Raw genomic sequence first — 24,929 nt, 5'->3', positions numbered from 1 at the left:
CGAGGTAAAGTGGGGGTCTGGTCGAGCTCTCAGGAAACTGGGAACGGCAGCGGCACTAGTCAGCAGAATCTAAACATGGAAATCCACACCAGTCTCCTTAGTCACTGCCTGTCAGGACGTTACCTGCTTTCCTGTGTGAGTCTTATTCCTCACTCACTCTTTTCTTGTCTCCCTTCTCTCTCTCTCTCTCTCTCTCTCTGTAGCTGCCTTCCTTTCCTCCTTTCTCCCGGTTGTCTGTTGTGGGAAAGCTGGACAGCAGAGGAGTGGCATGTGAGGCCAAACAGGTCGAGGGAGTGACAGCTGCTGACTATTTTTCCCCGTCTCACAAACGGTTTAACCTTTGGGCCTCAGGGATCTCAGGGATCACACATTGCTAAACGTAGCTTGAGACAGGGATTCCCGTCGTCCAACACAATATAAAGTTTCACAATAAAGGACATTGTTTTCCAAAAAACAACAACACAGGTTATTTGTGCAAAGAAGCTACAAACAACTAGCACCAGGTGACTTAGCATTATCTTTAAATTGGTATCCAGTTCTCCTTAGTCCCTGTAATAAAGTCAAATCAAGAGCTTTTGGCACCCCAGTTGGGAAAATGGAGGGAAAAGGTACCCAAGGCAATACCCAAATGTACGTTACAGGTGTGAATGTGTGTGTCAATTATTGTGTAATCTAAAGAAAATAATAACAACAAAAATAAGAGCACAGATGTATCATAAAGCTTTTTTTAAGAAGCAGATTTCTGTGTGAAAATTTGATGCAAACTTGCTAAATATACATTAGATGTGTGTGCGTGCACGTGCATGCAGGTGCACGTGCACTTTCCACGTGTCAGAGTCAGGTTTGCTGCTTTCTATTGCCAACACCAAGCTGTTAACACTCCCTCTCTGACATGGAAAAGAATCTCATGGTTGATGCCACAGAGCACAATGGCTGCTGGGACATAAAGCACAGAGCACACGACAGAGAGAGAGAGAGAGCATAAGAGAGAGTGAGAAAAAAAGAGAGCGAGACCAATATCGGACGGTGTTGAAGTGAGAGAGGTGAGAGAAAAGTTAAGATATGAATATATATAATAAGCTATTCTGACTATAGAGCCCAGTGAGGATGAAGTCATCTCTGCATTGGAACAATAAACAAAAACTTATAAAACATTTTTTTTTAATTTGCTGCTAGTAATTGTATTCATTATCTATGTAAATTAATGTGACTTTGTTTATAAAGCACAAACATATATAAACATTATAAAACAGTAATATGATTTTCTTGTTTGTTTTACACAAAAAACAGCACTACATTACATGAGACCAGCAGCTTTAGCATATAGCAACTTCAGTTTAATACAACAGTTCTGTGCTTAATGATTTTAGTTTTATAATCATAGGGTTGATAATTTGTTCAAGTGGTATTAGAGAAGTTACTTAGTTGGTACGAGCATTTTAAAAGATACTCTTAAATGATCATTAGTGCAGAAGTAGACTGAATCTGTCCAGTGAAACTCACACATAAACACGTGCGCCCGGGGATCCCGTTTGCATTTCAGCCCACACTGATTCATAGCATTATGATCAATTACACCGTAAAACGAATTCTAGGTTCCCTGTTCAAATACACTGATTGGATTCTGTGGCCAAAACATACAGACGTGCTAATTCAAATAGAGATTACAGTCTCAACGTTGACCAAGCTCTTTGAAACAGTATCAAACGAACTAAACAGTGTAAGCCTCTTTACTTGCTGGGCTGTTTGTGTTGTATTAGAGTGAGCAGGTGTGGAGTCTTTTTTCCTCAATCCTCCTGTGCCCTGATATTACTGTCTAATGTTGGTCCAGCCTTAAGCTGAAAAGCCAGTGCTGGCTGTTACTATTTTCCATTTTCACAGAGCTGTAATAAGACACTTCCCACAGGAACAGGAAGCATGTGTATGTGTGTTGTGAAGAGCCGTGCAAACAGCACCTGCATGGATCTAGATTAGTGGGTTAGTAGGGGATAAATATCAGGTGGTAAAAGAGGTTATACATCACAAAATGTTTGTGTTCCAATTTCCTCCAATGCTGGTGGAAAAATATTACAAAACAGTTTGGCCTAGAGAAGACAATGACACACTCCAGAACAGCCGAAGATCACACACTAGTGTATATTTTCATGGATGAGGATTGATGGATTAAGTCAGGTGGGCCAGGGCTGTGTTTCTGTGTAAGGAGAAAGTCACAGAGCTCAGCTAAAAGATGATGAAAAATGCTAAATGTTTCCTGAAAGACATAAAATTACTATATATAGTACTAACTGTTTGGCAAGTCAACAAACACCTTGAGGCCGATGGTATAGCATTACCAGCTTTGGTTGTTCATACAACCAGGGTGGGTGAAGCAGGGCGATGAGGGATGCCAAAAAAAAGAGAGTGAGGATGAATGTTATGAGGCAGAGGGGAAAAAAGCATCAGTACAAAACAGACTCAGAGAAATCCTACTAAATGAAATGAGAATGAATAATCCATTGGTGCTGTTTTATAAAATGCATTACAATGCATACATTTAATATGGTAAAAATAAGGCACAGGATGACTGCACTTCATTTAGCTAAAGCAGCTGCAGGGACCGAGCACTGTGTACATTGGCTCACTGGTTATAACTAAGTGACACGCCTAAATGGAGTGGAGCCATCCCTGTTACAAGCCACAGATTACAGTGGTTCTCAGCACATGGTTAGGACGCCCTGTGAGGTCCTAAAACACACATTTAAAAAGAGTTCATAATAGTAGTTTTTTTTTAAAAGTAGTTTTCTATAATTGCTTCCTAATGTGGTGAAATACTAGAAAACATCTGCAGGTAAATCACTTAAGTTAAAATGCTATAACTATTGTTACAATAAGGTCAACTAAAGCATCTCTTCATGATTTCATTAGTTCACAAATAGTTTTCAGCTAAAATCCAAAACGACATCAGACATTCGTTAACATTGGGACCACTTTATTGCATCACATTGAGTTGTTGTTAAGTTCATCCTATTAATTAGTTAGAGAGCGCTAAATTCTGATTTACTTAGTAACAGGTTGTATCTACAGAACATGGAAAATGATAAAACATCAGAACTGAGCATAAGAAAGAAACAAGAAACACCAATGTGCATGTCAAAGAATGGTAGTCGCTTGCAACATTACAAATTATGTAATAATAATAATAATGACAACCTACTTTATTGATGCCCTTGGGGAAATTATGGTTGGACAGGTGCCAGACATTACATATCGGCGCTACTACAGGGTTTCTGTGCCTTCAGTGGCCAAGAATTTAAGGAATATTCTGAAGTTCATATCCTCAGTTTATGTTGGGAGTAGGTCAATGAAAAAAAAAAAAAATTTTAAACTCAAGGTACAAAAATGACAGAGGTTTTTAAACTGGAGCCTCTAATTTCTTTGAGCCATTTAACCATTATTATTTCTTCTTAAACGTCTGAAAATAAACAACATATGCAATAAAATAAATAAACAATAAATTAAATAGGAAAACAAACTAGTAAAAGAGTTTCACATGTGGCATCACGTATCAACAGGGAACATACACGCTGTGTTTTGTAACCATATTGACTGATTGAAATTTTGAGAGTAAAGGTCATAACACTGCTAAAACCCGGCATCCACGGTGAGACCAAAACCATCAATTCAAGTTAAAGCTAAAAATAAGGGCACAGTAGTTTTGCTAGCATGAAATGTTTGTAAGAAAACTAGCAACAATCCTCCTCTAACAACCATCCAGCAGAGCCTGAAAAAGAAACATCACAAGTGAATAACAGGTGGAGATGAATCAACTGCAACAGGTAACTCAGATGTAGTCAAGTTACCACGGGGAAGACATAACAACTCAACTAACTGAGTAGTCTATAAAAAACTTTATATGCTACAGACCGTAGCCAAAACAGCTTAGAAATACGGAAGATCAAACGTGACTTATATAAAAAACAAATTAACTGAAACAAATCTATAAAAGGCAAGTGAAAAACTGAATTGTTTAAATATGTAGTGTAATTTAATGTTAGATTTCTTTTTTGGTTAATGTGCAACATAATTTTTAATTTTCCCATTTCGAATAAATCACACATGAAAATAAATTTCACATAAAAATGATTTATAAAACCAAATAGAGAATAAATCCTGCAGAGGTAAAATAAATCCTTAGGTGGCAGTGAAAAATAAAATTATGTTGAAATCCATGTGGACATATACTAAACTCCTTCGTGCATTGATTTTTTTATTATTTGGGCCTGGTCCCTCGTGATTAAATAAGATAACAGTAGTTCTCCTACTGTATTAGTTTTGTCTAAGGTAATTAAAATAGTGAGATTTTTATTTTCAAGGTTTCCTTAAGGACGGATCAGTTTATGAGTGAGCTATAATACCTTTGCCGAATTCTCGTAAAATGACACGTATTGAAAACTATTTATAAATGATACGTATGTCGACATGTGTGAAACATTATCCAACGTTCACAATATCACCATGAAAAGAAAGGGAGTTGAGAGCATTGTTCTACTAGATCCCCAGCAAAATAAAATCAACCCTTCTGCAAAACACTGGCTTCAGTTTAAGCTACATGAGACAGCATCTATAAATTACAGTAAAAGCACAAGTGGCGGAGTGAAGTTTAAAAATGAATAAGGGAGCCTACCCTGGAAAGCCGTTTACAAAAATCAACCAACAGTCAAATAATGGTCATGTGAACTCAGAGTAAGACTCGGTTGAATGATTTAATTAAGCTAAAAGCTGAAAGAAAACATCCTTCAAAAACAATGAGCTCCTCTTCAAGGCCTCCGCAGCACTCGAACAGCGTCATTATCCGTTTGTTCTCCATGTAAGACGTTACGTGGTAAAAGAATCCACAGCTGTTTACATTTAAGTCTTGTTTTCCCTTTTCCTCCTTCCCTTAATGGTTTCCTCAGACCAGCCCATCTACGGCATCCATTCCTCAGCAGAAGACTTGTGAGCGTAACTGTAAACTTGCAGGAATGTTTTTGTGTAGTCTGTCAAGAAGATTCCAGAAGATAAGCAAAACGAAAAGAATTCTTTTCAAATCATGTCTCCCTGTAGCTAGAATTCAACAGGGGAAATCCTTCTGAGATATTATTAGGCCATAGCTCAGAGGAAACTCCCTTGTTTTAATGTGCTTCATTTCACAACTTCTTCTGTTTTCATCAATCATCACTGTCAGTTTACTCTCAGTGTTAGAAAGAAGGAACATTTCAAGGGAATCCTATTGTACATCCCGCCTCTTAATGACACCAACATCACGGTTTGTGCTACAGTGGTCATTTTTCCTCCTTTGTTTTCATCCTGGAGACAGAACCTTTTCTCATCACTGTCCTCTCTTTAAGGTTAAAGGAAAAAAGCACTCTGCCCTCCTGGTCATAGGTCTGTGACTTTGTTTTCTACAGCAGCAGCAATCTGTTGAAGGCGGTAACCAAGCTGCATCTTTTGAGCTGTGGGGTCCTCTTCCAGGGCAGTGATAATCTGACAAGAGAAAGACTGAGATGATTACATTTGCAAAGAACATTGTTTAACTAAAGCAGAGCAACAACATTTTACAACAACTGAACTAAACTGGGGAATGTATATGTTTGTATCATTAAAATATGAAATACACCTACAATGGAACAGCCCATCCTCAGCATCTTGTTTTCTTTTCTGCCTTACCTTGCAGTACAACATTTTGTAGTTGGGTCTAGGCACTCACAACACTTGGTTAGGGTCAGGGACAGATTGTGGGCTGTCATTTTACACATTAAGGCAAACCACAGTCTTTCTCTATCTCTTAACAAAAGGCTTTTGTTGCCTAAACCCAACCTGACATGGAACCCAGGGTTCAAACTCTGGTCTGCGGTTTGTCAGTCCCGCACATTATATGCCTTCTACTTTGTCCTTCCACTTTGCTTTCAATTAGCACAGAGGTAGTCTTTCCAACAAAACGAAACGTAAGGAATGAATTACACATTGCTTGTGGTTGGTAACCTCTTAATACTACTACTATGCTTAGTAGTTACACAAGTTGTAGTGTGTTTAGTACAAAGAGCACAATAATAAGCATGCTGTAAATAATGTATGTAACTGTCAAATGCATAATAAATATAATAATAATAAAGACCCCATTTGCACAATTCAAATGGTAAAACAAGCTGATTTTAAACATTCAATAGCAAATAAATATACAGATTAAAATTGCAGATAATAATACAGATTTACAAATTATTATGTATTAGTAGTGTCTGCATGTACAGAGATTCACTCCATGTGCGGTAAAATTATTCCCAATCACAGCATAAAATCTGTACAACCCCATAGTCATGTTTTCGGACCTTTATAATACTCACTTGATCATAGTATTTGTTGATGTACTTGTACAGCTCATGTAAAGCCACAAGGCAGTTGACCTCAGCAGCATAATTCTGTTTTGGGAGAATAAAAATAGGTGAAGAAACGTCAGCGGGTGTAGGCTGTTAAAAACTGCATCAGTTGCCATTTATATTTTATTTCACACTCTACATCTAGCTTGTTATGCAGCCATCCAGATGGAAACTTCCAGGTTCTGAAATGATTTATGTGTTCCACCTTTGCCTAAAAAAGTTATTCTTGCAAAATGGAAAAACAAGAGTGGGTAACATACACGGGAGAGTTCTGCTAGGGCTGAGTTCATCTCCTGGTCACTGGCGGAGATGGTCTGACGGATGTCTGCATAGTACCTGGAGAGAGAGGAGGAGGCACAGATGATTGGTCTATACTGTAGTAATGTACAGAAAGGAAAGAGGAAACTGCAGAGAACTACTGGTGATATGAAAACTATTTAATAACAGATGCTTGACATATTTTATTATTGGGTTGATTTTATCTTCGTGAAAACAGCTGCTATACAAAGCACCTTCACCTCATCCTGATTACAGGCTGCATAGAGAACATGCACACTGCGTATAGATAAACTGAGGGAAAGTAGTGGCCATAGTTCAAACCAAATAATAGTGAGGTCATAAACCTTGTGAGCAGAGCTATTTATCTCGCATACAAACCCAGGTCATTCCGACATCGCTGCTTAATGTTTTACTCCGAAAGAATAAAGACTGGAGCTAATAGGTGCTTTTGTTGCCTAACGCTAATGCTCGGTTCAGTTATGTCATATTAAATCATGTTTGCAAACCCACTGTTTGTGTGTTTACTCCTGTAGTTTCTACAGAGACTTGACCAAGGTCTCGCATTACACTCTCAAAGTCACTGAACCCAGCTCGCCTCTACCTCCCTACAGTAGGTTACGGTAATTTAGTTCTTACTTCTTTCTTTTACCTAGAACTGAACTGAACATTTCCTTTTCTCCTCATTTATTCATCTCCCTCTCACATGCATTTATACCCACATGCAACACCTCCCATACATCAACAATTTAAGATGTGCACCTGCAGTGCGTTTAAATATTTTATTTTATTTTATTTAAAGTATTAGATTTTTTTTCCTGATAAAAGGTGAAATAATACTAAAGCTGGAAGCTGTAAACAAGCTGAAAGACAACAGATGACAGTAAGCACCCACAGCTGATGTCAATAACCATGTTTACCATAACTAAAAGTGGTGCATGGTGCTGTTTCATTTCATGTGGAAAAGTAGGTTGTATATATATATATATACATATATATATATATATATATATATATATACACATATATATATATATATATATATATATATATATCCACAACCTACTTTTCCACATGAAATGAAACAGCACCATGCACCACACACACACACACACACACACACACACACACAAACAGCACCATGCACCACACACACACACACACACACACACACACACACACACACACACACACACACACATATTTAAGTACAGGTATAGAATTCAGTTTTCTACAACTGCTATTCTTTTTAATTAGCCAAGACTAGCAAGGGTCTGCAGGGTTTAATGTGCAGCAGACAGTGGTAAGTATAGCAGTCTGCTCTCAGACCATCCAAGCATGGAACCCTCGCAGGCTCAGTCTCCCCTTTGTCTGGCACTGACAGATTGTCCTAGGCCTCGCTAAGTCCTTCCTTTTCTCCCTCTCTCTCCCAAATTGTTTTTATGCCTGAGGTCAGTGGGGCGACTGGCTGCCAGACTCTTACCTCTCCACCATCTGCTTGTAGCGCGGGATGTCTCTGGCGTACAGCAACTTGTTGATGGGAGAGTCCTGTGCAAAGATGACAAATGGATATGCTGCATGTGCCCTGAATATCACATATAAGAGGTAATATGCACGTAGGTAGCGTAGCACACAGATATACAAAACATTCTAATATCACACTAGCTTGTTTTAAATGTGTTAAAAATGGACTGTGAAAAACAAACTTACTGTATAAATAATTTCTAATTCTTTTCACCTTATTTAAATATTGTATGTTTAAAGATGTGATGTAGAATATAGAGTTGTCAGTAGATACAGTGGTCAAGGGCATTCTGCAATAATCTACGTAATTTCACTTTACAGTTATATACTTTTTAAAGCAATAATAAAAAATCCACAATGATATATCATGTTCTATAATCTTTCCCTCAGCTGTTGTGTTGTTAACTCACCCGTCCCAGTTTGTGGTCAGCAATGGTGCAGGAATCCATGAAGGTCTGGGCAATGACAGACAGCACAGCATCCACATGGTCCGAGGTCTGCACGTCAAAGATGAACTGAGGGTTCTTCAGGATATTGATCCAGAACCGCAGTGGTAAACTAAAGCAAGAGAGTGAATTTACACATATATACATCACATCACATAACAGTGATCCGTTGATTACACTTTACTGTATTTACTGTACTGAGACATTTTGAAGGAACACATTAATTTCGTGACCCTTCTTATCCATCCAAATTCTTTTGAAAGCTGCATTTGGTGGCCAGTTACCTGTTCGTTTTCCAGATGTGGATGGTCTCTGGGTCCGTGATGTTGTGCTGCAGCGCCTGCTCGTCCAGCAAGTCGAAAAAGTATTTGACAGCCAGAGGTACTGGACGGCTGGTGCTGAGGATGGCAGTGAATAAATCATCCACAAATTTTTGCAGAGTGCCCTGAGACAGGGAAGAGAAAGTGAACAAGATAAATAAACAATTTGAACCTGAACATCACTTTCGTAACAAACGAAACACTGGGCTACTTTTCCTCTAATGATGTCATCAGGGTTGTCTTGGTTTGGGCTCGGCCACTAAATGTTTGTAACAGAATCATTTTGGACACCATACACTTCTCTCTTACCTTCATGGAGAGCAATCGTGTGAGGTAGATCTCGGGGATTGCCTTGGCTCTCTCCCCGCCCCTCTCCCTCACACTTCCTCTCCTGTGCTTGGGTAGCTCGGACTCTTCGCTGGCTTTCACCAGATGCCAAAGCCTCACTCCTCCTTCCTCCCCATCATCCAGCATAGGGGTCTCTGGTGGGAGGGGGCAACAGTGAGATTAGTATATTTTTGTTGGCTTGTTTGGGTATGGCTGCAAGAGAGGATTCTGAAGGCTAACAGTGGAGAATGTGACAAACACTGGAGCTTTTTAACCCTGTTCAGCTTTTTGATATTGTGTGAAACTAAGACTCTTTGCCCTGACAGAAAACATTAAACCTAATTTTTGTATTCATTGCGATACCAAAATGATCCAAGTTATACATTTATATATGAGACTAATGTTGATTTTTGTACTTTCTACAGCTGACTGACTCTCAGCTCACACCTTATCCCATCACTGAAACATATTTCAAGTCAAACAGCGACCTCCACTGGTTATTTGAACTCTGTTCAGTTTTTAATTCTTTCATGCTTGTTTCAATCTCACTTCATGAGGTCAAAATAAAACCTGTGCATTGCAAGTCAAGCTTCATCCCACTTTGAGAAATCAATCTCATTCTGTTCATACCCGAGTTACGTATTCATGTAAATCTCTCGTGTGTGTACAGTTCACAAAAAGGCATGACACTCACTTTCTCCAGGCATGTAATCATGGCTGTCATGGAGGTGATGTTTGCTATTCCTAGGGACGAGGGCGACTGTTGCTCCGTCAGGGACCTGCATCACACAGTTGTGTCACAACTTTCACACAGACAAATGTGTGTGTGTGTTTGTGTGTGTGTGTGTTTGTGCTGGTGTTTGATTGACTTGCACTGACCTTGTAGTGCTGTAGTGTATTAAGGCGCTTCCATAAACCTTGTACTACTGATGTCAGGTCCTCATCTGATAGGATTAGGTGCCCTGCAACACCTGCACGCCACTCTGGAGGGAAAATAGCTTTTGTAATATCAAGCAATTGTTTGCAACAGCGATCGAGGTGGTACTGTAGTTCTTTGATCAAGAGATGTAACTGTTCTGCTAATATTGTAATTCTACTTAATTATCAGAACATGACCAAATCAACTGCTTGCAGATTTCTTTTTCTCAGGACTTCTTAAGAATAAATCATTCACGCATTGGCTGTTGTCTCTAGAGAGATGCTTAGCAGAATAATGTCGAGATTTTACATGAACTGAATAAATAATGTGAAATAAACTGGATTTACCAAGGTGTAATGAGTCTATATGTGGCCTCTGAGAGAAGGAGGTCCCTTTCCAGGTTTGTTCCAAGAGTTTCTCCTTCACTTGGGTGATGGTGTCACAGTCCAGGACTTTGGCAGGTACTGTTTGGGTAGTGGCACCCCCACTAGCTGCTGCAGCCGGCATCACTACATTGAGAGTCTGGACAGATGTACGGGAGGATACTTAATTTAGTAATTAAACATGACTTTTATTTTATGTATGTATGTATGTTCTGAAAAACCTAAATGAGAAATTTGTTTTTATATAAGTGGAAGTCTCTTCCACTTATAGAACAAAAATTGCCTCTAACATCCTGTTAACATATCAACACAGCTGATAAACTGTCTACGTATGTGTTCTAACCAGGGTGCGGTACTCCACGTCTTCCCGTAGCAGCCGGTTGTCATTCAGTGTATACTTGGCTTTTCCTGTCACAGCATCCACAGGTCCCTTGTCCACCTGGTGCTTTATTGCTCGGAAAAGCATGTAGAACGACTCCCCTGCTGATTCCTGGTCAAGCAGAAAGATGGAAAGTTAAAATTGTCCAGTCAACCAGTCTAAGAGTCTCCAGATCAGGCACTATGCTACTTCTGAGAAGCCAGGCTGAAAGTGGAGCGAGGGCTGTATTTGCGTTGGCGTCACTGGAGAGTTAAATGCAGAGTTTCTAAATAAACAGATATCAACCTTGCTTTATAAAAGATTAAGGCTGTAAAGTAAATTTAGAAGAAATAAAAACAATAATGGTCAGGTGTGAAACAGCAGTGTACGTACCCTTAGAAAGGTAAAGAGACAAATAGACATCCAGTTCGTCAAGAGCTTCTCAACCACTGACTCAGTTCTGGAAAAATAATAGAAAATGTTTTTTTATGACAAAATATGCTACCAATTAAAATGTAAGAAAACAATTTGTTAGTTCTTGTTCTGTCACCTCCTGAGCATCAGTTTTGGGTTCTTGGCCACATACTGTTCCACCAGATCATTAAGCAGCGTCTTCAGGATGTCCGTGAAGTACTCCAGTTTACCGTGCAGGGCGACAGTCAGCAGAGAGGCCACATAAGCTCGATCTCTGGGGGAAAATGTTCGCTGGACCTCCAGAGTGTGAATAAACTGGAGACGCAACAAGGATAAGAACACGTGAGGGAAAAAAGAGAGATGAGTAGTGTTCTATTTCTTCACCAAAACTAAGTGAGGCTGAAAGATTCAAAGTCTATGTCCCTAAATCAAACCCTGTTGGCTCACCTTGGTGAGAAAGAGCTTACTGTTGAGCAGATTGGACAGCTGAACCAGCCCTTGCTCCACAGTTTGCCTTCGACTCTCAGGAACATCCAGATCTCGCCTCAGTGGTGACTCCTGGTGGCCGGGGAAGAAAATGCGCTCTGCGTATGCCCGGTAATCCAGGAAGGGAATCCCTGAGCCCACCAAATCACTCGACATGTCCATCATCTCCGTCATCAGGTCTGAAGGAGGAGAAAGGGAATGAAGTGTGAGTTATTTGGGATGGTGACTGTGCCAGTGTTATTTTTAAAAATTAGTCGCAAAGGGTTTGTACCTGTGAACTCTTTCTTACAACGGTCTCTCACACTGGTTTCCAGGTTCTCCAGTTGAATCTGCACCTTCTTATAGTCCCTCATGGCCTGTTTGCTTTTTCTCCTGACAAGACAACAATGACACACAGATAACATTTAGTAAGTAGGTGAAGAGGTGAAGGTACTCAACCATCAAAATGAACAACTACAGAGCACTGGAGAAGGCATAATATGAAAGAAACATTTTTATAGATTTGGGCGTGTGACTCTCACCTCATCTCTGCTGGTGTTGCCTAATGTAATAAGTGACGTCTGAGTGTTTACCTGTATATGAGCACTATGATGAGCACAATCAGGGCCACTATGGAAGCTCCGACTCCAACTCCCACCTGGGCTTCGAGAGGAAATGTGGATTGTGGTTGGCTGTCATACTGCACTCTTCCAAGGGAGAAGTTTAGGTTTCCCATTTTGACCTGGAAAGCACAGACAGACACAGACCTTATACACAATAAAGAAGAGACTGCAGCGCAGGTCGGACTTAATGATTTAAAACATCTAAAACAAGCACTGATGTTCCTCTACACTGAATTTCTCAGCAACGTGTACTCACAGTGAACTCAGGCAGACTATCCATGCCATCCTGTTTCTTACTGGCTGTCACTGGGGGCTGCTGGGCTGGTGGTTCACAATACAAATGATTGTGGGTCAGTGTCTTCACCGAACACACGCCATCACCTATCCGAGCCTCCACCTCGTGCTTATAGATGGCTAGATCCAGGTTCTCTCCCTAGAATAGAAACATATAATATTATTATGGGAAAGTCTTCTAATTTAAAATGTCTCCATTTTAAAACCATCTCATATAATTTTAAGTAGCTTGTGTTTCAAGTAACAAGGCTGCATTAATGAGATACATATTTAATAGTTCCCACACCACTTACTGTAGTACTTAGTGTCTCTATGGCCTGTGAAACAATGGCTTTGCCCCATTTTATTCTAAGGTCAATTGTACAAACTTGTATTTGAGAAATTTCAGTTCCGTTAATTTTAGATGCGATTTTACAATTGTGTTCTTTCCAAACTAAGATAAAAGAGAGTTGACTCTAAGCTCCAGATATATAAATAGAGTTTTTAACACCCACCTCAACAGAGATGATGCTGCCAGGTTTATGGTGGTATGGTTTGTTGGGGTCATTCTGGTTCAGTGGGTAAAGCTTTGGGTTGGACTCATAGCTGAAGGCTTCATTCCCCACAGTGGTGAAGTCAAAATGGAGGCTGTCCAGCAGGAAGTGAACTTTGACCCTCGCCCTTCTGGCCTCCGGACCCACCGCTGGTGTTGGGCACAAGATGAGAGAGGAGCTGTTCACTTTGCAGCGAGACTCGTACTGGAGGAGAGAACAGTGAAGTGATTAAAAACAAATTTAGAAAGATGATGAGCACATTTATTTCATTGAGGGACGATAACACCTACCTGTTTGACGTGGCAGAGTTTTCCCTCGGGGCAGTCTGTCTCTGGGACGATCCTCCTCCACCTCTTCAGCCGACCCTGGCGATCCTGTCCTCTGCTCAGCCTTCCTTCATTCCTCTTACTGATGCTCCTTCTCTTCCTCGGAGGGAGAGTATCAGGAGGACTGAGGGTGACCCTCATTTTTGGCTCTTGGACCACATCCAGGTTCTGACCAGAAACTCTGATGATTCTGCCTCCACTGCAGAGGAAAGTGGTGGAAAGTTATACATTTGACAAAAACGCATCATTGTATTGCAACACAGCATTTAGACCATGTCAAATCTACAAGTAACAAGCAATAAAATATATGATAAAATTTTACTAAATGCGTAGTTTAATTTTTAAAGGGCTTTTGGTGTGAGGTCAAACTGTTGACTGACTGATGAGATATCTGCTGACGAGGACTTTACCTCAGTATTCTTAAAATCTTGGCTACAGCCCTGAAAACGACAGTGACAAATTAAATAAACTGCATGATTTAGCAAACTGACATGCAGACGATTTACTGGCAATAAAGGAGGGGCACTGAGGAATTCTGGGAAACACTAGAGGGTTAATTGAAATTAATTATTAAAGTTTACTTCTTAACAAACACTTTTTTCTACAGTACGTCTAAAGGAAAAGTGTGAAATATATGCTACTTTAATGTTACGCTACATAAATAAATAGGCTGACAATTATTTGAGTGCATCGAGTTTCAAGTTTTCAGATTCAGTCGTTTAATGTAAAACCAGTAGTACCACCTTGTACTTTTTCAGTAGAAGTAAAAAGTAAGTCGATTTTACTTAAGTGCAAGTATTATCTGAAAAATGTACAACCTTGTTAACAGATGTTAATATTGTATTTAGACATACTGGAATCATTTTCAAGAATGGATATTTTTGTTACTATTAGATAGAGCAGGAAAAGCAGTAAAGAGTCACAGTATTTGTGCCTGAAAGGTAGCAGAGAGGAGCAAAAAAAGTACTCACTGTACTTGTGTAGTAAATGTACTTTACCGTACTCTACATTAGACTTTACTGCACCTGAGAAAGCTTTTGGATGGAGCAGCTGCCGTGATGTTGGGGTTGGGGGTGTAATGATACACCAAGCCCTGCAGGTGGCGCTCTGCCCCTCCAAACCGCACGGAGATGCCATGTTCTCCTGTTCGGTTGCTGCCTCTGGTCAGACAGCTGATCTGGTCCTCCTGGATGTTTAACCTGAGAGAAAACGTTTTATACTTGTTTTACTCTCCTCGTCTTCTTCATGTAAATCAGTCACATGTGTTGTTCATATACTTAAAAATTTAGTTTGAGTTTTGTTAGTTTAGTTTTTTTCTTAAAAGACACTTACACCACACATGGCACTCCTCCGATTAGGATGCTGACTTCACTCGGGTGTCCAGTCCTCAGTCTCTGACCTCTGATGGTAAGAGATGAACCCCCTGCCTTGGGGCCTCTTTGAGGGAAGATGCTGCTTAGTACGGGATCCTGATGACGGAGAGACAATGGATGTGGTGAAAATACGCACAAGAGCGATTTAAAAAAATGTATAATCAATAATCCAATACTAAGGGGGTAATTTAAGACACACCGGAGCATTCTGGGAAACACTGCAGGACGGCCACACAGCTAGCTCGTATCACAATTAATTAAACCTCCAGTCCTTTTACTTTAAATAACGAGATGAGTTGTTACACTACCGCACTGCAGTGATTCACTTACATTTCAAAAGGCACAATTTCAAGAGAAGACTAATTAACAAAAGCCGTCTGGGAGCTGTTGTTTCCTTAACTGGTCGGAAATCTTCTGTGGGCACTTTCTTTTTCTTGGATAAACAAACACGGGCATGAAATAGCGACACTCTACATTTGAGGACTATTACAAACATTTACTCTTGATGTGACTTCATGTTGGCAGAATACACAGATTTCGCATCCTCCCAGTGAGGCAGTTCAGGATCAGTTGTGAAAAATATGGTGTTCTCATATATGTAACCAAACTAAACTCAGGGAAAACATGGCAGAAATCAAAATAATTGCTGCCTGTGAAGTGGGTGTGAAAAACCCTGAGAGATGTCTTTGTTTTTAAAATCCTTCCTTCTACGTGGTGGTGAAATCCCACAGCCTTGCTGACAAGGTGCTGCAGTAGTTTCTGTCAATAATGAGTGTTATTGACATGCATTTAACTAATGCGTCTCGTCCAATGTATGCACGTGTATGACAAAGATAACCAGTGAAACCAACACAAATTAGTAAAAGTCACACAGTACGGAAAACCTGTTCTCCTCTGCAAATATAAATACAAATGAATGAGTAACTAAAAATCAGTAAACAGGGTTTTGTCCTATAGTAACCAACTACAGGTAAAAAACATCTGTCCAGAATAAGGTCAGAGGTGGAGAAAAGATTTACAGTAAGCAGGTATTTGTTGTGCATGTAAAGATACTGTCTGATTCCACTGGGTAAGTTTCAGGTCTGCATGCTCATGCTGCATTTACCTGGAAGCTGAAGACCTGAGCTGACAATCCGAGCCCTCCTCCCCTCACTTTGACTGAGGCCTGGCCGCTCTTCTCTCCTCCACTCTTTGTAGTCTCACACACTATCCTACAAGATAAATACATGCATACAGTACGACTGTTACAGTTAAACCAGTATATTATCAGGTCTGGCGACAACTTACCTCGAAGAGACTTCATATCTGCTGCTGATGACGCTGCAGTGGACCCCAGCGACCGTGACTGAGTTCTGGATATCTTCAGCTCTCTGACCGAGGTTGGAGCCTGAAATTGTCACTACTGTCCCCCCCTCTATGGGGCCAGATACTGGGTCCAGCTGAAACACAAGAGTAAGTAATAAGTTCATGGAAGTGGGTTTAGGGTTTGATACAATTACAGTAGAGGTTCTAAAGTGCTGAAAGATGCTTATTGCGTTTAAATGTAAGTATAAGTTTATATATTCTCTAAAAACATATTAAATATTATGTTTATTAGAAACAAACAAAGGTGAGCAGACAGAATCCCTTGGGGCACAATGTGAAGGCAAACTGTGCCCTCTCATGTCATTTCATCATGTTTCAACTTGAATGTTTATCTTGAGATGTAGTTTGAGTGAAAAGGAAAACAGTGGAACGATGAGGGTTTGGAGATGATGGATGAGTCTGATTTATGTGTCTGTTTTTACCAGACCTCCCTCCGTGTATCTTTCTTATTGTTTACATGCATGAGCTTCAGTTTCTCTGTTAATCAGAGTTAAACATGTACCACGAGGCTGTATCCAGGCCTCAACTGCACCTGCACTGAAAACTGACATTCAGTGAAGCACAGAGGAGTTCTTGCAGGGAGCAATAATTATTTTGAAAATGAAGTGAAGCAAAAAATAAATAAATTACAAAAGACGTTCCTAGCCAGTTTAATACTCAGTTGTCACAGAAATGCAGTGACGGTTGTGGAAACCCCCCTGTTGTCAGGGAAATACAAGGCACTGAAAAACCAGTCCAGCAGACAAAAACACTTTGTATAAATACAGTCAAATTCTTACAAAGTGAATGACAGGAGCAGGGCAGGTGTGTTTGATCTCATCTGTGCAGGAGTCCTGGTAGACGCAGTGCGAGCTAGAAGCACCGCCACACCAAACACAGCCATACTTGGGGTTGGCAGTGCGACACCGGCTGCAGTCTGACCGCCCAACGGAACAATTGAACAGAGTCACTAAAAAGAAAGAGTAGAAAATTACTTTAATGTCAAATAACCGTGCAGCACCTGGTACTGTGTGTAAACATATTCATACAGAGAGAACACACAGCAAACAGTGCTCACCATACAGATCCTCAGCACTGTCGATGAGGAAGGTGTTTTTTCTTCTCACGTTGATCATGGCTGGATATTCCTCCATCAAAGCTGAATATGCGTACTAGAACAACAACAGCAATCCGAAGTAACAACCATTACATGTAAAATAATTTACCTTCACATGCAGAGCTTTGTGAAAAACACACACATGCAAATACGAATGTGCATAATCAAGAAACAGCAGTTTCTTGTATAATATTATATAATATACTATATGAATTAAAAGATGATTACATTTGTACTCAGCCCAAGCTCAAACACACCACATAATAAAAGACAACGGGCTGTTTATTAATATTTCTAATATCCTTGCCATCATTTCACAATATTCAGATCTTTCCTGACCTGGTGTGGTTGGCAGGTGATGAAGTAAAGTGATGGCTGTGTCGCATCTGACTCCACCAAGGCATCCACTGCCACAGACTGGTTGTCAACGTCCAACACACACTCATAGTCCAAATTCTCATCCTGAAAATTCACACGACAACAACATTCATGTGTGAAAAAATAAATATTAAAAATAAATGAAGACACATTGTGGTGGTCTTAACATTTTGCTATAAGCTTTTACATCTAACAGAAAATGTACTAACCTCCAAAAACATTGACTAGATTATGTTTCCAAACCTTCAGGATTTAAACTACTCTATATCTAACATGAAAAAATTCATGCACATACAGAGCTTTATTATAGAACACAACTAAGAGGTGTTGACCTGCTGGCTACATTACCTGAAACAGGTTCAGGTGTTTCCCCACCAGAACGATCTTCCTTTCCACATTGACAGGAAGCAGAGAAGAATCCTGAACTTTATCCACACACGGACATTCCTGATGACAAATGATTCAGCATTACAATGAAAAATATCTATAAATAAGTGGAAAGAAAATCCCGATGCCTGGACTGTGAGCTTCTAATTAATTACAGTGCGGCCACTTGTGCACATATGGCTGATTCAAGCTCCCCTACATGCTTGAACAACTGCTGGGATTGTGGAACAAGTGCAGCTGTGAAGACCGTTAAGCCGGGGTCATGATCCACTTCAGGCTAAAGATGTTTAAAAGGCTTGAGGTTACAGCTCTCTGTGGTTCACTCAATTTATTCTGCCTTGACCTTAACAATTTTTGCAAAGAAATAGTGCATGAGAGCACCATCGTGGAACTGAGGCACTGAACCTTGAAAACAAGCCTCAGCATCTTCCTCCGATCCACCAAGCCTGGATTTGCCTGTACAACACCAAACAACCCCTGAAGCCAGAAAACTTTTTTACTTATGTACCAGGCAAGAAGTTTCCAGTCAAGTGAGTGGTTGCCATGTTTTAGTCCAGACATATAGGTCTCATAATACATCCATGGGAGAAGGCAACAAGTCAGTAAAACCTGTCAAACCTGTGAATTTCTCAGTTCCATACTTACACCTGACATTACATTATTTTAGGGTCAGTTCTTAAACCTTTTTTGTAAAGAACAGTGCTAATAAAGACAGTGGCAAGGTAGTATTCAGTACTCCTCATGGTGTTCATTGGTGCAAATGGGGACCAGATGTTGAACACACTTGATTGGAAATGTAAGATGAGAAGATGGATATACCCGTCATACCTTTAACTAAAGTACTTAAATTTAGAGGCACTAATATGCAGACAGAGATCCAGGGTAGCTATGCTCCATGTTTCCAGTGTTTATACTAAACTAACCATCTATTAACTGTACGTTCATATTTAACAGGCAGATATCAGAGTGGGATCAACATTTCAGTTTTACTTTCAAATCTAAATAAGTGCACTATGTCAAAGTATAAAATTAATTAGTTTCCTGTGTGGCAACGTACTGTATCTACACTAGCTGCACACATGGCTTCTGCACTCACCGTAAAATAAGAGTCAGTCCAAGAATCAGACTGGTACTTTGTTGCAGATTCAGAGCTGAGGTCAATTACTGTTTTAGGGGACTGTGTGAAGATGAATGAGTCGCTGGCGCCTGCGAAAGATGAACCTGCAGTGTCCACTTCAGTCTCTCCCTCTGATTTCTCCCACTCACTGAACCACAATGGCGAGTCAGTCTCTTCAGAGTCCTTACCGTCACTGACAGAAAGGTCTGTTAAGAGGGTCACTTCAGCTGAAGTCGATGTGCTATCAGAAGAAGAGCCCACCACTTCACCTGACGGCTCTAAAAATCTCAGATCCGAGTCTACCTGGCCACTAGTGCTGCTTTGTAATGTAGTGTGAGGGGGTTTATAAGTGATATTCAAGTTGTCAGTGCCCTCCTCTGAAACACGTCTTGTAGTGCCAACATTTTCCTCTATCATCGCCTCCACATCCGACACAGAGCCGCTTGAGTTGGTGGTGGCTTGGATGAAGATCCTGACAAAAGGGGAGGTGGTGGCCTGCTTAAGGGTTGCAGTGGATTCAGCACTAAGGGTGGTGGGTAGTGTCACTGTAGTAGTTGAAGGTGCAGTTGGTGTTGTTGGGGCAGGTGTCTCTGTGGGAGGTGGCTGTGTTGTGGTTACTGTTGTTGTTGTTTCAGTTGTGGTTGTTGTTGTAGTTGTTGTAGTTGTTGTAGTTGTAGCAGTCCGGACAGTAGGAGGTAAAGGAGTCAGTTTTCTGGTGGGTGGTGGGATGGTGGGTGTTTGTGGTTTGAACTTGATGATGGAGTAGCAGGGAACAAGCGGGGAAAACAGAGGACAGGAAAAAAAAAAAGCAGGGAAGGAGACAAAATAAGGATAAAACAGAAGGGTATGCAAAACATAAATAAGCAACTTATGAATGGCATTAAAACAAGATTTATGGTAAAAAGAAAAACTACAGCAAACAGCAATCAGACAGCACATGCACACACTGATATGCACAGTACGGCATGGTGAATAATGTTGTGTGGTAAATGCTAACCATAGGACATATTATATTCCCTTAAATAAAGAATATGGCCCTGAATCTGTATTTAAATAACAATAAAAACCCTCCATTCTGACTCACGTTTTGGTTGTAGATGGTGACACCTTCGCTGCAGGCATGTTTGTGCGTGCAAACATGCTGGTGGACACACCAGTTACAACCCCAGCGGCTGCTAACACATCCTTGGCATCTAGCAGCAAAAAAAACAAATAATGATAACAATAATTGACAATGAAAAGCATTTACAAGCAACTCCTACAAACTAAGACTTGGTGAAAATGTGTTTTCTATAATTTGCTGTTTCATCCTTTCCTGTAATACTATATTAAATTAAAACCCATATAAAACATACTTGGAAATTGGAAACTGGATAAAACAGCAATGCAAAGCTTAATACAGTTTAACCACACTCAGTCAGAAATATAATAAACATTCTTTCAGAGGCTATAAACTCAAAAACAACTTAGCAGACCTGCTAATGCATAATGTATTTGCCAGAGTAGCCTTGATAGTGTTAAGCGAGGTAATGCATGTGGGTGTACTCACGGCCTGCGTCCAGAAAGCTCCTGAACCAAGCTGCAGTTGTAGAAGGTGAAATCTGTCTCTGCCACAGTCACATTTATAAAACGCAGTGACAGGGTCACCATCACAAACTCTGCATCAGAACAAAGCTTTTGTCAGTATTCTGCATATTACCACAAAGTTGGTACGTTAATGGACTGTTTAGTAAAACTGACCGATGAGTACCATTGCTGATCAAATACAAAGACACTCACCGTCTCCATGGCCAATGGGGGGTAGACTGCTTGCATCAGGGGTGGAGCAAGTTACACCAGTGTTTGTGAGCGAGGCAAGTGTTTCTGTGTCATGGAAGAAGCAAGAATAGGCCTCTCCTTCTCCTAGACTGGGAAGGCCCTCTACTGACACTGAGATCTGAAGGAGAGGGACGCAAAAGATAGCATGAAGTAGAATATTAGAGCAAATAACTCCCATCTAGTTCTCATTCTCTTCACTGCCTTACATCAGTTTTCTCCCCACGGCTGATGTTGTAGAGGCTGAGGTGCTGAATACTGAGGCACTGCTGAGTCTGGTTAAAACTCCACAACCACTGGCCCTGCAGAGACCCTCGCTGGCACTCCCGGCGCTGGCCACACCTGTAATACAGCAGAGAAGTAAGAGAGGTAGAGAAAGTGGCAGGGTGGGTGCCTGTAAGCACTTGCAGTGACTCACCTTCCCTCCAGGACACACCAGCCACAGTAGGGGTCTCTGGCCGACAGACAGGACTGACAATCCAGGTGATCTCCACATTCAGCCACCGGACGCTTCTCTACCTGAAAGTGACAGTGAGATAAGTGAGAGTCAGTGCTCAAGGGTTTTATTACTACAAAAACATGAAAATATTTAAAAAATACAATGTTAATACTTAATATGTATTTTTCAAATGGAGGCCAATTGCTTTGCCGTTGTTATTGTCTTGATTTTTATTCGTTATATATAGTTTTTTTGTCTCTCAGTTGTATTTATTATATTACATTGTTTTATGCCACACAGCCAGTGGTTTTATGCCAATGGGAATCTTTCATGCTCAGATAGGAATCAACAGAACTGAAGCTCTACATCCAGATTAAAATGTTCACGTTGGGAAGAAGTAAGACGAGTCATTCAATGTATAGACTAGAAGTTTCCCAAACCCATTCATCAGCATCTATAGCTACCCACACAGACACTCGACAGGGAGTGTGCCAACACAATGGAAGCCACTTCACTAATCAATACTATTGTTTTGCCTGACCTCACACCTCTTGCTGAATGTTGTAGCCATCACAGTGGGGTTAGTGAGCTTTGACCTCATCAGCCAGCTGGCCTCTGTTTTCTTTTGTGCTGCGTGGCTCTTATTCTTTTATTCTCTTTTTAAGCGAGAGAGACGCAGCTTGAGGAAGTATCAAAGCCTGAAAAACTCTGACAAACGATAAATCTGGTGGTGAATGACAGACAATCTTCAGTCTCACGCATGGAGACATCTGGGTGAGACGCTGAATGGACAGACTCACCAAGAAGGCCACAGATGCTTATACATCTGTTGAGTCATTTGAAGTAGTCGCTGAGCTGCTGAAACTAGTTAAGATTTGTTTTTTTAATTGTCTAAAACTTTATCATTGGCTGGTTTGTGGACTTACAGTTGTTCTGGTCATGACGTAGATGTTTGATCCATTCTGATCCAATAACAGATCACTGTTAATGGGCGAGTTGCGATGGATCGTTGTGTTCGCGTATACATCCACCAGACCATCTTGACCAAGATACACCTGGAGAAATACATTAGAAAACCTGACTCAAAAACATATACATTAATAGCAATGGACATACTTCATCTTTAGACAGGCACTTTTAGACAAAAGTGATATGTTCCTCACATAGCAGGTCTAAGATAAAGGATTGGAAAAAATAAAATGATGCAAAAGGAATATCTTCTTCAGCTTACAACTCAAAAGCAAATCAAATCACACTTGTGCAGGATCGCAGCAGAAGTGGCCATGAATGAGATTACTACACAGTCAAATCTAATATGGAGCACAGGAAGACACCTCTGGCTTAAGCAATTCCCATGCCTTCAAACTCTCATGTTACCTCATGTTAATGAGATTAGCAGAGGTTTTCATGCCTCGTTCCATAAAGCTCTCACTCTGATCACTGAACAGAATGGAGACCCAGTTGTTCCATTAAGATGATGCACTCAACACATAATGGCAAGAGAAGATGCACCGTTCCTCTTGGTGATCTAGTAACATTGATGCAGTTGGTTGTTTTGCATGTCATATTTAGTGACGCATGATCATTTCTCATCGCTCCTCACAAAAGTGCTATGGCTATAAACTATTCCTTTAACTTCTGTGTTAAAGTGTACAAAGTCTAAATGGGTCACTGATCGTGGCATTTTAATACAGAAACACACATGCATGCACATGCATCTGGATACAGTGGAATTTGTCCTGCTGTGCTATAATAATCCTGTTACGAAAGCTTATTTCAGATGGCTAGATGCAGTCAGTTAACTAATTGTAACTATGTCTCATCAATGTGTCACTCTTTCGCTTTTACACACACCCAAATCTGTCTGGAAAAAATGTCTGGGAAATATATTTCACTAAAACAAAAATCTAAATGTATTACATGTGGGATCATGTTGGTATGCTGGCCTGTGTTTGTTGGAACATGTGAATGTCAGAATGACTAAAATCGTCTAGGCTGTAGTTACATTGTGATGCAGAAGTGACTGCAGTGACTGGTATGGGCTGAAATCTCTGAAATTGGTTGCAAATGCTTTATGTGGTGAAAGGTGTGTTTGCTTCCTGGGAAATGATTCATAGACATCCGTCAGGGGAGCAGCCAGTAAGAGCTGCGAGGCGAGGGCGTGTAGATCACAACTTTTACACTGGTGTGGTTCCAGTGAATGAGAAATTAGAAAACTGTCTTAATACAACACTGACTAATGATCTAAATATTTACACAATACATTGATTTCTTGCCATCTCCATGATACACTCACATTTCTCCTTGGAATCTCCCTACCTATTGTGAAATTCATGCTGGGGCAAGCTAAAAAGCTAAAGAAGCTGGCAGTGTGCATGCCAGCACATGGCATGAGCTACCTTGTGTAAAGTCCCTTTGGAGTCTCCCATGAAGGCGATGCTGTGACCCTCTCTAACACTGACGGCCACGGCAGTGAGACGTGCAGCGGAGGTGTGCCACACAGCTTTAGCTTCCAGCGGTTCCCGACTTGCCATTGGACTAGGGGTGTGGTCAGAGCCGCACGGATATGCCTTCAGGGTATTCTGCAAATATTAGCCATGACAGAAGGTTTGATTAGCTGTGAACACTTTCTATTTGTAAACATTATTTTGTCTTTTTAATCTAATCTATGACAAACATCAAAGCTTATTACTATCAAGTTCATACTCGTGTCTTTTCAACTGGTCTTTCATTCTTTCCTACTGCTTCAGAGCCTCTGAATCCTCTTAATTCATCATAAGAGGATTGCACCATACGTTACAGCAGGCTCATTCAGAGAAAGCCAACTTGCTTTTTGGTTTGGCTAAACAAGCACTTCAAATCCTAATTTCCAGTAAGCCTCCAGGCTCAGGCTCCAGATAATTGGCCCTGAAGGAGGAAGTGGAATAGGACATCTTTTTTTAGTCTCCTTAGAGTACTACTCTTTATGAAAAAAACAAAACAAAATGGTTTATCTTTGCTGCAAGGGGAACTGTGATCTAATACATCTATCCTGTTCTCACTTCTTTCAGTCATTTTTCCTTCTCCATCTTAATGCTCTAAATTATTTCTCCCTGCTACGCTTTGAGCTGCAATCTTTCTATTGCCATGCCCCCCTGCCTTTCTCTTTCTCTCACTCTCTGTCCTCTTAAGTCAGTGGGTTTCAAAAGAACTCCAGTCCTTCCTTGTCAGTGCTCATTAAGCAGCAGCAACCAAACTCAGGGTTAGTTTGGTTTATTGATCCCTAACAATCCCATTAAATGGTTGTGAGGGCTGGCAGGACCGGGGGGGCTGTAAGGGTGGGGGTCTCTGAAGGGCTGCAGCTGGGTAAAGCTATTCCT

General features: G+C 40.6%; 1 protein-coding gene across 2 annotated transcripts in view; it reads right to left on the bottom strand.

Moving 5' to 3' along the window:
* Positions 1-2,951: 2,951 nt before the first annotated feature.
* plxnb1a (plexin b1a) overlaps positions 2,952-24,929 on the bottom strand; it is a 47,429-nt gene continuing 25,451 nt past the window's right edge. For both annotated transcript variants that reach the window (XM_026367949.1, XM_026367948.1), the window contains 35 exons: positions 23,970-24,152; positions 22,497-22,625; positions 21,550-21,650; positions 21,341-21,473; positions 21,096-21,252; positions 20,866-20,974; positions 20,401-20,509; positions 19,296-20,066; positions 18,161-18,259; positions 17,774-17,896; positions 17,396-17,489; positions 17,118-17,287; positions 16,261-16,412; positions 16,079-16,184; positions 14,933-15,069; positions 14,626-14,799; positions 13,565-13,799; positions 13,236-13,478; positions 12,704-12,880; positions 12,418-12,566; positions 12,117-12,217; positions 11,807-12,024; positions 11,496-11,674; positions 11,339-11,405; positions 10,931-11,077; positions 10,552-10,726; positions 10,165-10,268; positions 9,980-10,064; positions 9,268-9,440; positions 8,923-9,083; positions 8,603-8,750; positions 8,152-8,216; positions 6,653-6,728; positions 6,360-6,434; positions 2,952-5,502 (listed from right to left, as the gene is read on the bottom strand). In XM_026367949.1, the coding sequence (XP_026223734.1) occupies positions 5,398-5,502; positions 6,360-6,434; positions 6,653-6,728; positions 8,152-8,216; positions 8,603-8,750; positions 8,923-9,083; positions 9,268-9,440; positions 9,980-10,064; positions 10,165-10,268; positions 10,552-10,726; positions 10,931-11,077; positions 11,339-11,405; positions 11,496-11,674; positions 11,807-12,024; positions 12,117-12,217; positions 12,418-12,566; positions 12,704-12,880; positions 13,236-13,478; positions 13,565-13,799; positions 14,626-14,799; positions 14,933-15,069; positions 16,079-16,184; positions 16,261-16,412; positions 17,118-17,287; positions 17,396-17,489; positions 17,774-17,896; positions 18,161-18,259; positions 19,296-20,066; positions 20,401-20,509; positions 20,866-20,974; positions 21,096-21,252; positions 21,341-21,473; positions 21,550-21,650; positions 22,497-22,625; positions 23,970-24,152 (5,430 nt within the window). In that variant the 3' untranslated portion in view covers positions 2,952-5,397. The remainder of the gene's footprint in view (positions 5,503-6,359; positions 6,435-6,652; positions 6,729-8,151; positions 8,217-8,602; positions 8,751-8,922; positions 9,084-9,267; positions 9,441-9,979; positions 10,065-10,164; positions 10,269-10,551; positions 10,727-10,930; positions 11,078-11,338; positions 11,406-11,495; positions 11,675-11,806; positions 12,025-12,116; positions 12,218-12,417; positions 12,567-12,703; positions 12,881-13,235; positions 13,479-13,564; positions 13,800-14,625; positions 14,800-14,932; positions 15,070-16,078; positions 16,185-16,260; positions 16,413-17,117; positions 17,288-17,395; positions 17,490-17,773; positions 17,897-18,160; positions 18,260-19,295; positions 20,067-20,400; positions 20,510-20,865; positions 20,975-21,095; positions 21,253-21,340; positions 21,474-21,549; positions 21,651-22,496; positions 22,626-23,969; positions 24,153-24,929) is intronic.

This window comes from Anabas testudineus, chromosome 7 (genome assembly GCF_900324465.2).
Source record: "Anabas testudineus chromosome 7, fAnaTes1.2, whole genome shotgun sequence".
In the NCBI taxonomy this organism is placed as follows: Eukaryota; Metazoa; Chordata; class Actinopteri; order Anabantiformes; family Anabantidae; genus Anabas; species Anabas testudineus.
The sequence above is the reverse complement of the archived record's forward strand: the minus strand, read 5'-3'. Positions and strand labels throughout refer to the sequence as shown.